The sequence below is a fragment of the Strongyloides ratti genome (genome assembly GCF_001040885.1).
Source record: "Strongyloides ratti genome assembly S_ratti_ED321, chromosome : 1".
Taxonomy (NCBI): Eukaryota; Metazoa; Nematoda; class Chromadorea; order Rhabditida; family Strongyloididae; genus Strongyloides; species Strongyloides ratti.
This window is the reverse complement of record NC_037307.1, coordinates 5,008,349-5,026,807: the sequence shown is the minus strand read 5'-3', so window position 1 is coordinate 5,026,807 and position 18,459 is coordinate 5,008,349. Positions and strand designations below refer to the sequence as shown.

General features: G+C 22.7%; 7 protein-coding genes across 7 annotated transcripts; 4 read left to right on the top strand and 3 right to left on the bottom strand.

Annotated features, from left to right (window-relative positions):
* Nucleotides 1–3: 3 nt before the first annotated feature.
* Nucleotides 4–2,345, bottom strand: SRAE_1000162200 (UDP-glucuronosyl/UDP-glucosyltransferase family-containing protein; the record flags this gene model as incomplete). Its single annotated transcript, XM_024648601.1, has 3 exons — nt 4–1,266; nt 1,305–1,549; nt 2,336–2,345. The coding sequence occupies 3 exons, from the start codon at nt 2,343–2,345 to the stop codon at nt 4–6; spliced, it is 1,518 nt and encodes a 505-aa protein (XP_024502562.1).
* A 207-nt stretch (nt 2,346–2,552) lies between these two features.
* SRAE_1000162100 (Mediator complex, subunit Med4 family-containing protein) lies at nt 2,553–3,867 on the top strand (the record flags this gene model as incomplete). Its single annotated transcript, XM_024648600.1, has 2 exons — nt 2,553–2,624; nt 2,665–3,867. 2 exons carry the CDS (start codon nt 2,553–2,555, stop codon nt 3,865–3,867), a joined length of 1,275 nt encoding a protein of 424 aa, XP_024502561.1.
* Nucleotides 3,868–3,971: 104 nt separating this feature from the next.
* SRAE_1000162000 (Hypothetical protein) lies at nt 3,972–4,480 on the bottom strand (the record flags this gene model as incomplete). The annotated part of the gene is made up of 3 exons (XM_024648599.1): nt 3,972–3,978; nt 4,017–4,200; nt 4,246–4,480. The coding sequence occupies 3 exons, from the start codon at nt 4,478–4,480 to the stop codon at nt 3,972–3,974; spliced, it is 426 nt and encodes a 141-aa protein (XP_024502560.1).
* Nucleotides 4,481–4,769: 289 nt separating this feature from the next.
* SRAE_1000161900 (Cyclin, N-terminal domain and Cyclin-like domain and Cyclin L family-containing protein) lies at nt 4,770–5,811 on the top strand (the record flags this gene model as incomplete). The annotated part of the gene is made up of 3 exons (XM_024648598.1): nt 4,770–5,180; nt 5,225–5,754; nt 5,808–5,811. 3 exons carry the CDS (start codon nt 4,770–4,772, stop codon nt 5,809–5,811), a joined length of 945 nt encoding a protein of 314 aa, XP_024502559.1.
* A 1,108-nt stretch (nt 5,812–6,919) lies between these two features.
* Nucleotides 6,920–10,530, top strand: SRAE_1000161800 (MATH domain and TRAF-like domain-containing protein; the record flags this gene model as incomplete). Its single annotated transcript, XM_024648596.1, has 4 exons — nt 6,920–7,151; nt 7,196–7,454; nt 7,493–8,602; nt 8,652–10,530. The coding sequence occupies 4 exons, from the start codon at nt 6,920–6,922 to the stop codon at nt 10,528–10,530; spliced, it is 3,480 nt and encodes a 1,159-aa protein (XP_024502558.1).
* A 105-nt stretch (nt 10,531–10,635) lies between these two features.
* On the bottom strand, nt 10,636–11,480 carry SRAE_1000161700 (Zinc finger, CCCH-type domain-containing protein; the record flags this gene model as incomplete). Its single annotated transcript, XM_024648595.1, has 3 exons — nt 10,636–10,813; nt 10,856–11,088; nt 11,127–11,480. 3 exons carry the CDS (start codon nt 11,478–11,480, stop codon nt 10,636–10,638), a joined length of 765 nt encoding a protein of 254 aa, XP_024502557.1.
* Nucleotides 11,481–15,717: 4,237 nt separating this feature from the next.
* Nucleotides 15,718–18,013, top strand: SRAE_1000161600 (SH2 domain-containing protein; the record flags this gene model as incomplete). The annotated part of the gene is made up of 2 exons (XM_024648594.1): nt 15,718–16,017; nt 16,067–18,013. 2 exons carry the CDS (start codon nt 15,718–15,720, stop codon nt 18,011–18,013), a joined length of 2,247 nt encoding a protein of 748 aa, XP_024502556.1.
* Nucleotides 18,014–18,459: the final 446 nt, after the last annotated feature.

The window sequence follows — 18,459 nt, the reverse complement described above, 5'->3', positions numbered from 1 at the left end:
TTGTTATTCAATTTTAGATTTTTGTTTTACAAAAAAACATAATATTATTATTTTTTTAATAACAATTGCAATTGTAAATAAGATAAGTAAAAATACCATGATTGCTGGAATAAAAATATCCAGATTAAAGTATTCTATAAAAGTTAAATTTCTACTGCTTAAATCTAATTCTGGTAATTTTTTAAACTTTTTAGCAATTTCTATATGTTTTAAAAATACTTCTTTTGATTCCAATGGTCTAGTTTCAATTAAATTTTTTATTCTTAAAGCTTTAACTTTATAATCATTATTTTCTAACATATCTCTAATAGCATTGGTAAATTTTTCACCATAATCAAGATCTTTTTTATCAATTGCTTTTCCTGAACCAGCTTTTGCAAGTAACTTTGAATTTCTAAATTGATCAGCTAAAAATGGTATAGCTAATGCAACTTTTCCATTATATGTCAATTCCATAAAACTATTTAAACCACAATGTGTTATAAAAAGATATAAACGATCATCAGCTAATAAGTCACTTTGTGGAATCCATGATTTTACAATAATATTATCATAATTTTTATCAAGATAGTCATCATCTTTATCAACTTTCCAAATAAATGTAACATTTTTAAAGGATAAGAATGTATTAACTATGTTAATTCTTACATTTGAAGGCATATTTTTAGATTTAACTATTGTTCCAAATGATAATAAAACATTAATTTTTCTTTTATTTAAAATATCATCCCATTCTTTTGATAATACTTTTTTTTCCGGTATTGCAATACCACCAATTTCTTGAATTTTTGGTGGTAATGATTGAGGAAAATCTAAATATGGATGTGTATTTAGAAATAGAAATGATACATCACCACATTCTTTTTCATTATTTATATGCCTATCAGGATATACTTTTTGTAGCATTTCAGTATAATCATAACTTTTATCATAGTCAAAAATAAGTTTTGTAAGCAAAAAATTTAATAAATTTATAAATCTTTCTTTATATGTCATTTTATCATTCATACTCATGGTAATACCTGGTATAAATGAAGCAGGGTAATCCATACCATAAAACCATCTATATGTTTCTACTAAAGGAATAGCAGATATAGCAATTGTTGTATCAATATCCCATGCTTTAAAAAGTCCAAAAGCATAAACATTAAAAATTTCACTTATAGCCATATCAAATTTCTGTTCTCTTATCCAATTTCCTAGTTCTTTATCATATATTAATTGAGTTCCTACATCTCTATTTGACTCAATAATATCCATTATAACCTAAAAAAAAAGTTTAAATTTTACAGTAAATTTTTTACATTCAATTGTTCCATTGATCCATGCTCAGATTTCCAGACATTCAAATGTTTACCACTATTTTGGAGACGTTTCATTACACTTTCTATCCCAGGATAAATAATATTTTTAGCCTTTTCAGTTCCATTACCTTTAATGGAAGGATCCATTTCAATTATCAATTGAACAACCTCATTTCCTTCCTCTACCAAAATTTCAGCAATTTTTCCAACAAATTGAACATGAGAATATCCAAACTTAGGATTTACTACAAGAATTTTGTATGTATTACATAATAAAAATATATTGCATAATGATAATATTACTAAGTATTTCATTTAAAAATTACAATCAATTTAGAATTAATAAATTCCTACTTCAATTTTTTTTATATATTAAAATAAACATAATCTTATCTAGGTTTTATCACTATCTCAAATATAAAAATGAAATTGATAACAATGAAACTTTAAATTTAATTTATTATCAGAGAAAAAGTAATAAATTAAAATAATAATGTGTCTAACAAAAACAAAATTAATAAACTTTTTAATAAAAAGTTTTCATTGTGTTTTATTTCTTATAAATTATTTAATTTTTATTAAATTTTCACAACTATTTGGTGGATAATTATGGTCCCAAGAGGTATTTTTTCAATTTTGAATAAATTTTTTTTTTCAAAAAAATGTTCTTGCTATTTGCAAATTTATTCTAGCTTAAATTTGGCCCAAAATTTTGATTTTTTTTTGTAATCATTTCATGTAAAAAAAACAATTTTTTTTTTTGCCATTTATAATCCATGTATTTGATTTCACTCAAATACAATTTATTTTTAAAAAAATCTATTTTCTACATTTTCAAAACTATACAGTACATATGAAAAAAAGTTTTTTTAATAAAAATTTTTTTTTTGTAATTATTATGATTTCTATTCAAAATAAAGCTTTTCAATATTTGAAAATTAAAAGAAATTTTCATTAATTTCAATTTCACCTTTATAATATAACAATAATTTGAAGTACATTAAAAAAATAATTTAAAAATATTAACTGACCAGGTGACATTTTTCCAAATTTTTATAATGTTTGTTTTTTAAATTGAAGTATTGAGAAAAATTTTTTTATCTATTTAAAAATAGTAACAATAAATGTAACTAAGGTTCTACCGTAGCGTATTATTTATTTCTATATTTTATTTCTAACCATAACATAAAAACTAATCTATATTATATTTGGAAAATATTTCTAACAAAACATTACAAACTACTTACAATGAACATTGAACAGACATTAAAGAAAGATCTGGTTAAAGATATTCTAGAGTTGGATAAAAAAATGTCATCTGTAAGTTTATATTTACATGATTTCTAGTAAAATTACATAGCTTTTTGAAAATGTATTTAAAAAAAAAGATGAAGTAGAAGAAAATAATAAAGAAGATTTTAAATGTCTTGTAAATGATATATCTAGGATTGAAATTGAAATAATCAAAAAATTAAAAAATGCACCATGTATAGAAAAAACACAAAAGAAAATTAAAAAGATGAAAGCTGAAATATTTAAATATGACAAAGCAATACTAAAGACTGAAGCAGGATTAGTCCGAATATATGGTTCTGTGACAAATAGTTTAAATATAGCACAGAAAAAATTATGTGAACTAAAAAAATCACAACAACAACATAATACAAAAAGTGACATATTGGAGATGTCAAAAAATTTAACAAAAAGCTACACAATTTCTGCTCCTTCATTTTATAAAACCGGTGATTATGTAAAACCTTTTCCTACTGGGGTGCAATTTGTTCGTGGTTGCCTGAAGCACTCGATACCTATAAAAGATATTTCCAAAAAAAGTGGTATCAAAAATCCAACAATTAATATGTTCCATAACGTAAAAAGTATACAACAACACGATAGATCGATTCTGTCTTCATCAAATCAACAAAGACAAATGGCATTTTTACAACAAGCAAATCATAATTATCCAAATAGTAATTTAAAACATATAAATAGAATCAACCAATTTGCTCCGAATCAAAGGCATTATAATATACAACAACAAAATTCTTATAAAAATTTGCTGCAACGGTCTTTGATTCCTCAACATCATCACTCACAAATACCAAATCGCGTAAGCAAATTAAACTTTCAATATGATCAAAATCGCTTTCCAAATGATAGTCATCTTGGAACAAAGCGTTTCTTCACAAAACCAGGGCAATCTGATGTTCAACAAACAAACTTAATGAGAAGAACACAAAGTGCAACAAATCTTCAAATGAAGCCTCAACGTTTACCACAATATTCTTCATACTTGCAGAGGATTGAAGATGGTACAACATTCAAGAAAGCTAAAAAGCTGAGAGTCGGAAAGAATATGCGAATTTTACCTTGGTCTAGTTTTATTGATCCATACTACAAAGGTTACGAGACATCAGCGTCAGATGACAGTGATGAATTAAGCTCAGAAGAGGAAAGAGAAATTACCAATAAGTATTATACTAGAAAAGCAGGTCCATCTGTGGAATTGCCGGTAGAAAGAACAGATTCACCAGAAACATCTCGACATATGAATTATTTATAATTTCTTTTTACAAAAACACTGTATAATAAAACAAATAAAATTTTAAAACTTATATTCCTTCATACCATGAATCAACAAATTCTGTTACCATTTCCACATCAATGTTAATACCTATAAATTGACTAAAAAAGTATAACCAATTAACTAACGAAAATTCTTTTCCTTCTTGGTTTTCACATGTTTTTGTTGGTACAAAACAAAAATAAAGTTCATTTTTTTGGGGGTTATTTTTTGTTATAATTTCAAAATTTACTGGTTCCTTGAGATGTGGAATTATGGATGATGGAATAACACCAGTTTCAGAAATCTCATCAATAGTTAACCTTTTACCATCTAAAATTTAATAAAAAAAAATATTTTATACATATATTTACTTACCAATAGAATAAAAATTAAACCATATCAATGGTAACTGCAACTCTTTATCATAATGTATTTCAGTACATCGTTTCACTTTAGTTTGGGTTCTCCATAAATTAAGTGTTTGTGTAAGTGTAGCAAAAGTATTATTTGGTTCATCATAAAGTTTCCAAGTTTGAGCATGGTAATTAGTTAAAATATGAGTAAGTCTTTTTAATTGAAAAGCATATATGTCATAACTAACAGTAAGCATCTATAAAATGTCATTTAAATATAATATTTCGGAATAAAAACATAAAATATTGATAGTTGGAAGAACGTAAAGATACTCACACCATATAGGAAAAAGTATTCCGATGCCGGGAATCGGACCCGGGTCTTGCGGGTGAGAGCCGCAAATCATAACCACTAGACCACATCGGATGCCATCGAAGAACCTATTTCTACTAATTGACGATTTACCACAAAAGGTGTCCTAAAACGATAGGCTATGTATTATGTCACCTGAAGTTTTAAAATATTTTTCCTATTAGTCATTTACTATGGAGAAGTCTACTGTTCCTGATAGGATTTTCACGGATGGTAATGAAAAGTCAGTGCCTCAGACTAATATAAATGAAAGAGAAAAAATAGACATGATGAATATTGAAAGAATAAGAAGTAAAATAAAACCAAGTAGTTTTGGTTTGAAACCTAAAAATTCATCTGTTTGCATTGATTCAGATAAGTGGTATTTAACATTACAAGAAAGTTCAAAAAAATTATTAGTCAATCCACCATCAATAGCAGATGGAATACCAATAACCATTGAACAGGAACTTCGATATCTGGGATGTGAATTAATTCAATCATTAACTATCCTACTAAGAATGCCACAAACAGCTGCAGCAACGGGTCAAATTTTATATCAACGGTTTTACTATCAAAAATCATTTGCAAAGTATTTTTTTGAGGTTAGTTTATAAATAATTTTAATTTCTAACAAAAAATTTTAAAGCACGCAGTAATGGCATGTGTTTTGTTGGCAAGCAAGATAGAGGAAAATCCACGTCGTTGCAGGGAAGTAATTAATACATTTGATAGGATGAAAAAACGACATGCATTAAAAAATACCTCCGAGGAGAATGATGAAATAGCGCCTATTGATTTGGATCAACATTACGTTCATCTGAAAAATAGTGTAATTAAAACAGAAAGACAAATATTAAAAACATTGGGTTTTGTTGTTTATGTGAATCATCCCCATAAATGGATATATGTTTTTGCTCATGCTTTAAGACAAATCGATAATGCCGAGCTGATTGGAAAGGCCTGGTCGTATATGAACGATGGCCTTAGAACAGATATATTTCTTAGATATCAGCCAAATACAATAGCATGTGCATGCCTATTTCTTGCTTCAAGAACAATAGCAGCTCCTATATCGCTACCAAAGAAACCAAGACCATGGTATGAAATATTTGACGTCTCAGAAAAAGACGTCTTAGATATCTCAAAAATTCTTCTTTTAATGTACAATAGATATCAGTCAGTAGATTGGATAAAATTGAGAAGTTATGCTAATAAGATTTGTTTTTCAGATAAAAGCGTAACTTAACTTTGTTTATTCACGGAAAATTAAAACAAATTCAACTGTTAATTAAAATTTTTTTTTGCAATAATACTCAAAAAAAAAAAAAAAACAAAGTTTTGTTGCCAATAAATATAAATTATTCTTTAAATGTAGCCAAAAATTTTTCTTCATAAATCTATTCCTGTATAAATAACTATCTTATTTTTATACAGTATGGAAATACAAGATTTTTATTAAAAAAAAGAATAGAGTATAATAATAAGAAAAAGTGTAAATAATAAAATATATAAAAGTATTTTATAAACTAGCTTAAAAAATATAATGTATTTATAAAGTATATATATATATATATAAATATTTAAGAAAGAAACTAAATAAATAAAAAAAAATACGGATATGATTTTATCAATATAATATATTATCATCAAATAGCACCTGCCTTTCCACACTTTTTTTAACTATTTTGTACACATTTTAATTTGCCTTCTTGCGAATAAGTATGTTTATATCTCATACCATTATTAAAATGAAAAAAGATTAATACACAACTATAAGAAAATCCTATGCACAAATAAAATTGATAACTTAATTAAAAAGTAGAAACAAAATAATAGATGTAAAAGCAAAAAAAAAACTATTGCCCTCTTTTTGCTCATTTAATAAAAGTATAAAAAAAAAACTACATAGATAAATTGGTATTTTGAAATTTTCTAACATTTTAGTTGTAGTCAACACTATGGAAGTATTCAAACATAGTAAAAGTTAGAATTTTTCTAAAAAATTTATCACACCATCTCTTTAAAATTTGTTGATCTAACTAAACAATTTAGAAATTTTTTTTAAAAAATAACTTAGTTATAAATGTTTTACAATATTTTGTTATTTTACAGACACCCATACAATATTATAAGAAATTTCGTTTGGAATTATGTTATTAGTAAAAAAAGAAATATGGAAGAAAAAAATTACATTGATAAAATTTAAAAACTTTGATCTCATTAATATCGTGACAACACTGGTATGACGTTTCGTGCAGTACTCAGTTTCTAGGATTATTTTAATAGAGTGTCTCGTAAAGATTTGCGTCTTACGAATATTTCAATTTGTAAAAAAAAAATAATGGATGATATAAATTTAACCGTTATGCCGTCAAAAAAGAAGGATTCATATTCACAAGTTTGTTTGACTTTATCACAATCACAATCAAAAATTATTGCCAATGCTTCAACCATTGTTAAAGAGGAATCTTCAAAAAGGAAAAGATCAAAATTATTGTACAAGGAAAAAGTTGTAACATGTGATAATGAAAATCAGACAATAATTGCCAGTTCTTCAAGTGCCGTTGAATGTAGTAAGTGGAATTTACACCAATATCTTGAATATTAGATTTTTTAGATTTAATGCAAAATGATATAACTAGTAAGAATATGAATTTTGATGTAACGTCAATTACTATACCAATTGAAGAAAAAGATGTTGACCAAGATTCACTACCTATGATTCCTAAAGAAAATTTTTGTGAATTAAAAAATTGTTCACCAATTGATTTAAATAAACCAATGTATACAAATTCAGTATTTATGACTGTAGAAAATATGATAGATAAAGAATTTGATTTTGAAACCCCTCCAAAATATATTTCTGGTTATCAATGGTAGGTATGTAGTAAATTATTTTATTAAAATTTTTTAGGAAAGTATCTGTAGAACGAGTGGTAAGTTCTGATAAAAAATCAAAAGAATATTTAGGATTATTTGTAAAACTATGTAATTGTCAAAAAAAATTGAACATTCTAGTAAATAGTCAATTAGTTTTATTTACCTATTCAGCTAATAAATCAAATTTAATAAAAAAAATTAGTTATATATACAATTATGAAAACACTTCATATGGATATGATGATTTTATTTCAATGGAAGAATTAATTGATCCTAAAAATAATTATATGCTTGGTGGTAAAATATTTTTAGAAGTTGTGATAGATGTTAATGAGGTGATAACAGATAAAGAATTAGAAATAAAATTTGAAAAATATATTGCAGTGATAGAAAAATTATTGAAAAAGAAAAAGTTACATGGTGCAAGTGATGTCTGCCAAAATATTATCAATTGTTATAGTCATTTAAAATCACCATATATAGAAATATTTAAACGAAAGTTAGATGAAATTACGGTTCTTTTAGTTAATGACACAATTGAGCGAATTGAACAATTTGCTTTAAACACTATGGTTGTAAATAGGGTACCTTTAAAGAAAGAATTACGTTTAAATAGAATGTGCCAACTTAAACGAATAATTAAGAGTGATCAAAAAAAAAAAGTTGATGTTGAAGAAAATATTAAAACAGAAAATATTGATGAAAAAGAAAATAAATGTGATAATATTAAAGTTAGGGGAAAAATGAAAGATGATTCAAAGAAATGTACTTGTAAATTTAAAGATCCACATCTAATGCTTACTAGTTGTTGTTGTACCCATATATTTGACTCTAAAACATTTTTTTATCAATCAAATAATGACAAGATGTTTTATTATTCTGTTTTTGGTTCACGTTATTGCTTAAATCAACTTGAATTAAAAAATGATTATAGATCTACTAGTCCTATTTGTTCAAATTCAAAGATAATATCTGTAGAAAAATTTTTAACTAAATGGAGACTATTTAATTGTGCTATTGAAAGTCAATACTCAAAAACTATATCATGTAAAAATCAAAATTTTGAAAGATTTATTTTAAATATAAAAAAAAATAAAGATGATCTTCGAAATATTATGACTGATGCATTAAATGTTTCTTTAAAGTAAGTTTTTTTTTAGTTGAAATATATTTTTTATCATATTTTTATTTAGTAAATATAAGGACAATGATTTTGATCATATAAAAACATTAATAGAAGATCATGTAAATGGATTACAATTATTTAACACTATTTCTTTACCTCAATTTTCTGAATTTCCTATAGGAAAAATTATGAAGTATATAAAAGAAAATATTATGTATTCATTTAAAGCATTGCATTGGTTTACTAAAAATGATCAGAGACGTTTTCATGATCCTATTTTAAATATTTTAAATGATCCTAACGTAGAAAAAATATTTCAAAGTACTGATAATAATTTGTGTCTTGTTCCCACAATATTAATAACAATAGTAAATGAAATTCTTGATTTATGGATAAGAATGTATACTCAAAATGATATTCATTCTTTAACCACAAATCTTTTAAAAGCAAAAAGTGAAATTAATAATCTTAAAAGTATTATATCATCATTAAATAAAGCAGTAGATGAAAAAACAGAGACGTTAAATACTTTATATAAAGAATTAGAGGGAAGCAAAAAATTTTTTTTAGATAAATGTGATACAATAAATTCTAGACTTTTAAAATTAGAAAAATCAAGTAGTTCTTTATTAAATAAAAATAATTTGTTAAATTCTGAAAAAAAAAAATTATCAAATGAAATTGAAAATTTAAAGAAGCAATGCGAAACTTTGGAAAAAATAAACAATGAACAAAATGTTGCATTTAGGGGGGTAGAAAAAGTTTTAAACATAGAGAAAGTTGAAATGGAAGATAAAATTAAATTTCTTACAGATCAATATAAAAAACATGAAATATCTTTTTTGAAAAAAAAGCATAAACGTGAGGTGGAAAAATTACAAAATTTTAAGAAAGAAGCAATTGAAAAACTAGAAAAATGGAATGAACTACCGAGTGATGTTTTTAAGAGAAATAGTAAAAAGATAGAGAAAAATAAAAAAATTACACGTAATTATATTGATAATGTATCAGCTAAAATTGCCATTTTGGATAATAATTACAGAGAAAAAATTACAGCAATTAAAAAGGGAGATGAAACTTTTGTATTTGATGAGTCAGATAGTTATTCTCCACAACCTTGTCCTAAAAGTGATTTAGATTATTTACTGTATTTAAATAAATTGGAAATTCAAGTATGTGATGGGATATCTTGTCCTCCAACTAAAAATTTAAAACATACAACTAAACTGGTGGAAAATATTAAAAAACAAGATAGTAACCAAAATTGTTCTAACTTTACTTTTAATCAAAGTAATCCATTGAACCTTGAAAATGAGTTGAATTTTAAAATACCTCATCATATTGATGATATTCTCTCAAATACAAATTACCCTTATAATGATAACTTGGTAACAATAACAAATGAATCAGAATACTTTAATTTTAATGATCCAAATTTAAGTGATGATTTTGAAAGAATAGATTATAGTTTTGGGGACATTCAACCTTTATTTTATAATAATAATGAAGATATTGAACAATTTAGTACTGTTGATGATAATAATAGATTTTCATACCTATCTTTATTTGGTCAAGATTATCCTCAACCTGATTGTGTAACAAACAGAAATCACCTTTACACACAAGCTTATTCAACCTGTTTACTAGAAACTTGTCAATATCCAAGGAAATCATTTGTGCAATGTTCTAATCTATTTTCTTGTGTAAATGATAATTACAACAATCAATTGCTTGATAAAACACCTCCTGATTTATCTCAAACAGTATCAGTAGACTCTTGTCAACCTATTCATTTAGATTTTATTAATCATTGTCATAAACAAAATTATCCAATTCAACAGGACTGTCATACAGATGACAACTCTGCTCAAGATTTACAAGAAAATAGTTTTGCAACACTACTCAGAGCCTTTTCTACAGAGTCTTCCAGTGATAGTATGTGGTGATGACATCTTTAACATGTAAATTTGTTTTAAATTTAAAAAAAAAACCACTAAAATAAAATTTGAATCTTTATAATTTATTTTATAATGAGTAATAAAAACTACATTTTAAACTTCGCTTTTTATTTTAATTTTACTTTTACTACTTTTGCTTTCATTTCTACTACTTTTGCTTTCACTTCTACTACCTTTATTTCCACCTCTACTACTTTTATTTTCATTTTCAGGTGCTTTTTCACGATCAAAATATGTTCTGCTACTTTTAAAAGCTTTACTTCCATTTTTCCTAAATGAATTTATAAATCTTTTTCTCTTCAAGTCATCATACGGCTTCGGCATTGCATTTGGTCCATATGAATGGTAAAATCTACAATTTTCATTGTTACCATAACTAGGAAAATCATAATGGTAATTTTTAGATCTTTTAAAACTACTTGTTGAATGATAAAATTCATCATCACTTTCATCTGCTTTATGAATATATTTACAAGAAAGTCCCTTACTACAATAACCCTGTTTATAATAATGACAAACTTTGTCTGATTTTGTATTATAGTAACTCTAGAAATTCTTAAATTATTAAAAATATCAAAACTTACATATGCACGTTTCCTTAGTTCATTAATTCCATGAGCATAATAACATCTATCTCTAAATCTACAGACTCCTTTTCTTTCATAGAATTCACAAAGTTTTGTTTTATAAAATCCACCTCTATTTGATTTGGGTTTGTTGTCTTCATTATTTTTATTTCTTTCTTTAGGTACATTTTTCTTTTTTACTTTTTCTACTATTAAATTGGCAAAGTGAGTTGCTTCATTATATGACATGAGATTTAACTCTCGTAAACTAGTAAAAACAGATTCACCCAAATCTTTAATATAAAAACGGCCATCAGTATCATCTTTCTTATCCTTATTATCTTTCTTATCTCTGGTTGGTTCTCTATTCATTGTAAGTGGTTAAAAAAAAAAACAACTTTAGAAAGAAAGATAAAATTAAGATGTGATTACAACTTCTGGTATAAAGTTTTACCCATATTAATTTAAAAAAGAACATAAAGTTCATTTTGATTGTCATTATTTTTCACAAGCATTCAGTTTGCATCGATTAATTTTAATATATCTTTTAGTTGAAAGATTAAATGTCTAAGTGTAAATTTTAAAAAATTATTTTTTTTAAAAAAATATTTTTATTATCATAATGAAAAAAAAAAGAAGTTTAAAATACTATTAAAAATTGAATATGATTGTAAATAGTTAATAAACATTTAATGATAAGGTGGGAAGGATACACCTGCTAATACTTTTAATAGTTACATAATTATACAGTATATATATATTATAACTATAATAAAGAAATTTTTTTTTTCTCATACATTAATTGCATAATTTAAAATTGTTTGTATGTATTACTATCATTTAAATAAACACAAATTAAATCATTTGATCTTCCAGATGTTTATTTTTTTTTATAAATTCTGTTCTTTCTATAAATAGAAATATATTAACTATATTTATATATATATATTTCTTTTTTATGAAAAAAAAATAATGCTAGTACATCTTAAATAAACCATCTGGTGTGTAATTATTAATAATATAAATTGACTTTTTGTTTTATTTAGATATTTGATGTCTTGCGATAATTTGAAAATTTTTTTTTTCTTCATTTTTAATAAAAACTTATTTGTATTATTTTATTTTTCACATATTTAGGACACTTTTTTTTTCTGTGATATTTTATTTACCTAATATTTAATAAACCAAAATGTTAATTGATTTAGTAATTTTAAACAACTTTTTTATTATCAATATATTTTTATTTTTTTTTTTATAAAATTATATAGTATTTTTAAAATTTAATTATCATTTCTGTTTTATACTTACAATATGTTAATAAGAACTTTATTTAAAAAATCTTCAATAAATCATCATTTTCTAAAATAATTAACATAAATAATTATATGAGAAATTAAAAATAAACAAAACTTCAAGAAGTAATTTATTATTCTTGGCGCTATTTTTATCCTTCTGTTGTTAATCGGAAATTTAATAAGTTAAAAAGAATATTAATCTTTTGATAAATGTGACAATCTTTTTTGTTAAACAGAAGGTCTATAATTCCTGTTATAGTAACTTATCTGGATTAGTTAGTTGTTTTTATTTTTTATTTTTTTTTAATATAAAATTAAATTGAATTGTTTGTCCTTTAAAATGATAGTAAATGTATACATATATATATATAATATCATATGTTTTATATATTTATATTCATTATTTTATTTTAAAAAATATTAGGTTATTTGATTCATATTATTAAACAAGATATCATTGAAAAAGTGTAAATATTAAAAAAAATTTTTTTTAAATAGTTTAAATTATTTCTCCACCTGTTACTAGTTGGAAATTTGTAGTAATATTAAGAAAAGTAAAAACTTCTAATTTATGTATACATATATATAGAGAATAAACATTTTATAGATATCTTAAAATTGTGGATCTAACGACAAAACTTTTTTAATTTAACTTTACAAAGTTTTGGCAATGAAAATTTATCATAAAAGATTATTTTAATATGTAATGGCGTAACAATTGTTTCTGTTTAGGTATATATGAACAATTATATCTGTAAAAAGCAATTATGTAAAGTTCATATGTTTATGACTTCTTTGAAGTATTCCGAATTGTCAATTGTTATTACTATTTATTTATATTTATAAGTAGTTCTTGAATTAACACGGTTGTGAAATTTATATTAAGCTTCTTATTAAATATATAATATTAGAATACTTTTACTTATATGACTATATTATATCGGTTATATGTATATATGATCTATTGTCTATTTCAATTTAATTTAATTTCTTATACAATACTATTATTTTTTTTTAATACTATATATTAAATTATATATAGCAAATAATTTATTATTATCATATATATATATTTATTTATATCTTTATAAAGTATAATTTTCTTTAAATTTTATTTATTGAAAATATTATACAATGTTTTGAATGTATTACTATTTCATTTAATTAGTAGAAAGTAGTAACAAAATTAATAATGACAGATTTTATTATTAGTAAGATATATCTAATTTCAATATAATATTATTAAAATTCTTCCTGTTTTGGAACATCTATTTAATACACTTGATTTTTTTCAATAATTATATTGTATATATATTTTAAAAGATTATTTTAGATTATAAAAAAAAAATCATAACAAATATGTTTTTTTAATTAAAAAAAAATTTTTTTCTTTTTAAAAACAATTTCTTTTCTTTTAAAAATAAGATTTGAAATAATGGTAAATATTTGAAAGCATTGTTAAATAAGCTACTTTTATTTATATAATTATAAACAATAGCTTGCATGATACAATCCTATTTATCATATTAATTCCTTCTACATTTATATATTATTTGTGATCATTTTAACTTTTATTTTAAATCTCACAATATTTTTAACTATATTTAGATATATTGACAAGAGTAAAGATAGTCCTAATTTATTATATTTGAATCCTTATATTATATATATAGTTGCATTATATGGGGCCTTTTAACTGTTGATTACCTCATTTCATTATATGTCATTTTGACAACCCTCAGGAGAACACATATCTTTTGTGTGTTCTTTCTTATCAAATTGCAAACTGAATAGTTAACAGCTGATAGCCAATGGTTACTTTATACTTAATGTGTAAATATACCAAATTGGATTCAACAACATAAGTTTATTTAATAGATGAGTATTTAATATAAAGTGACTGGTAGTTAATATCATGGTATAAAATATTTTTGTATTAACTTTAATATATATATATATTTTACTTCTAAACATTAAAATTAATTATTAATATAAAACTTTAAAATATTTAAAATATACAATTTCCTTTTTTTTTTAAAAATAAAAAGAAAAGTAATTATTTTTTTTTTGTAATATTTATACTCTAATAATAAAATATAAATTATTTATTTTATATTTAAATTAACTATTTTTACAACTATCTTGTAATATATCATAAAATTAAATATTTTAATTACACTCCTTTTTATTTTTAAAGTTTTAAAATTATTTGTAAGGTTGATATGAGCAAAAATAATATTATTATATTACATTGACATTATTTGTCATAATCATTTCTTATCTGGATCATCATTACATAGTTTATTGCTCTTTTTTAATTATATCAACAAATTCTTAAATTGTTTTTATTTATAAAATAGTATCCTAATTTACATAATATTTACATTCTATTTTTATAAGTATGTACCATGTTACAGTGCATAAAGAGTATAATTAGACATGAATCTTCAATTATTGTATAATTGGATTAAATTTTATTTAATTTGATAATTTGTTAGACTTTCCCTTGTATATTCTTTTTTCTTATTATCTTTTCTTTAAGATATAATCATTTTATAATCTTTATTATAAAAGATATTTGTAATTATAACTACTGCTAACTTTTTAGAAAATAAAAATAATTTAATTCATGATATAGTAATATATATATTTATAACTAAAGACATATAATACATTATGATTACTAAGATGGTCCAATATTTTGAGTCATATTAACAAATAATTTTTATTTAAAAACTATTTAAATGAAAAAAAAAAAAATTCTACATAACATTATAAAATTTCTTATCATATCATTTATTTTTTTTGTATAATAGCTATCTAAAAGTTTAAAATCTTCAGTCAGGAACTAATGTAATATTTTTAGTTTGTAAATATTAATATAAATTCTTATATTTATAATTTTTTTTTTTACATTATAAAAGAGAAAACTTATATTTTAAAAATAGTATTGAAATAGATATACTTTATATTTTAAAAGATTATATCAAATGTCAATGATATATAGTATTAATAATAAGATACATTGTATACAGAAGCAATGATTTAAAAAATATTTATATTACATTTATTTTTATATTTATATAATATTAATTGTTGGATATATGTATGTATTTATGCTATTGAGATATAATTGTTTTATTAAAAATGATATTATTAAATTTTTATCTTTAACCATAACAATTGTTTTATTAATTGTTTTTTTTTCTATTTTTTTGTTTATAAATTTAATTGTAATAATAAATGATGTATTGTTTTATGTTACTCACTGATAACATCAATGATTTTGGCATAATTTATTGTTTTTAGATAAGATGACCACTACATTTGCTTCAAAAATGATAGATGGATCTGATAATTTAAGTTTAATGAATGAGAATATAATAAATTATAGCTATGAATCAGAAATGAAATTACAATTACAAAACCAAATTTGGTATCATGGTTTAATTAAACGTATTGAGGCAGAATTATTATTAAAAAATGATGGAGATTTCCTGGTACGTGATAGTATATCTATAGATGGTAAATATGTCTTAACAGCACAATGGTTATTAAAACCATTACATTTTCAAATAAATCAAGAAATTATTAATAATATGATATATTATAAAGTATGTTTTATACTATTTATATATAATTAATATAAAATAATATTTTTAGTTTGAAGATGAACAATTTCCATCAATTGTAGATTTAATTAACTTTTTTCGTACACATAAAAGAAAAGTTACTTTATTAAGTGGTTGCATTATTTCAAACCCTATTACCTGTCAATTGATTAAAAATAAATTATCTAATAAAAATCACCATATTTCTGAAATAGAAGCTAATTACGCAAGATTATTTAATTCCTCTACATCACCAAGGTTACCAAAAATAAATCGCAACCTGTCACAAGAAACAATATTGTGTAATGCAAAGAAATATCTTAATAAATCAGAAAGTAATTTAAAATCATTATTTGATACTAAAGAAAAAATTGATAATAATTTTAAATCTACATCAAATATTAAATTAAATACATTATTTTCTATCCAACCACAAGATACAAAATTATTATCATTGTCATTTATAAAAGAAAAAGAAGGTGAACAAGATTATTGTGATATAGATTACGATACTATGGAAAATTTTCCATTACCAGTACATATTAAACGTCTCTCTATAAATAATGATGAAAAAAATATGTTGTCTAACTTGAATAAGAATTATAGTAATTCTGTTCATGATTTACAAACTAATTTAGGTGGGAATAAAAATGACCACATTCATAATGATATTGGAAAGACAAAATCATTTAGTAATTTAAGATTAATTGTAAATCCTACCAATAAAAGGCCTGTTTCATTATCATCTACATCTACATCATCATCAACTAATACTACTATTTCAAACGGTTCATATAATTTAAATATTTCTAATAAACATCCTAAATTTATTACTCAACCAAGATCTATTTCTAGAATATCAATGGGAAAAACAGCTGCATCAATTATTGCTGATAAAAAAAGAGAATTACTTCCATCTCTACCACAAAGACCATCAGAAGATACATTTAATGAAGAAAAAGTTAACAATGAAAGTATTAGTGAATTAATTAAACTTGAAAAAGAACTTAAACAATCTATAATGTCATTAAATAATTTAGTTATGATCAATAATGATAGAGATTCAGCATGTGTACTTGATACATCAAATGAAGGTGACTATGATTGTTTACCAATTACTAATAAATGTGGAAGTTTATCACCTGATTCTGTTATAAATAATGAGACAGATGACTCAGAATCAGAAAGTTCTCTTCAAACATCTTTATCACCAATGAATATATTTTGTGATCGTTTAATATCAATGAATGTCAATACAATATGTAGAATGATTACTGAAGAAGATATTAAATTATTAAATTTACATTTAGAAGATAAAAATGAAATTATAAATTTGTTACTTCCATATGGATCTATTATAAGACAAGAGTGTGATGAAAAAAGTTCAATACTTTCTGAAATAGTTATAAATACATTATATAATTCTAGTAATACAAAAGTAGTATTAGAAATTTGGACACGTGTAGCATCATCATTATTACATGATTATGGTAATTTATTTTCATTTGCCAGTATCATGATTTCTCTAAAACAATTTTATGATGAACATCATTATACAATTGACTCTGATGATTCATCATTAAAATTAATAAAAAGTTTGTTAACTCCATTATTTGAAGATCTTAAAAATAGAGGTGAAATTAACTATAAAAATAATACTGGAACAACAATGATTCCATACATTCAACCATTCATCAAAATATACAATAATGATTCATTTAAAAATTATGAATCATCTTTGATTGTCTCCAATGAAAATATTACACCAATAGATAAACAATTAGATTACATGTGGACATGGTTATCAATTGGAAGAAAATGGTGTCAAAACGCCAATTTATTTGTCAACAAAGCAAAACTTTTTTACAAACCTGAAAATGAAATTAAACATAATATTTTTGAAATTTCACAATTAAGAATGTTATTAAATAATATAAAACAAGATAAAAAAAATGAGAGATGTTATACGGATAAAATGTATATAGATAATAATAATTAATAATTTTATAATAAAAAGAAAAATATTTGTTTATATAAAATTGCTTCTAACATAATATATATATATTTTTTTTAAAAAGATATTTATATTATAATAATAAAAATATAATTTTAATAATATATTTCTTTTTAATTTATATCAAGATCTTTTTACTTCATTTTGATATTACTTATATATAATAGTATTAATAAATAAATTTATAAAATCAAGATTATTTAATTAAAAGTTTTATTTTATTATTTAAGATTATATTAAATTCAAGAAAGGAATTTTTAAATATTATGAAAAAATTTTTATTTGTATAGCAAATGGATTAATTTCTAAAAAGTCGCAAAAGTTTAACAAGGAAAATTATTCTTTTTTTTTCAATATTCTAAAACTTTAACAAAAATTAGTCATTTTAAAGATAAATAATAAAATAAAAATGACTAGTAAATTATCAATTA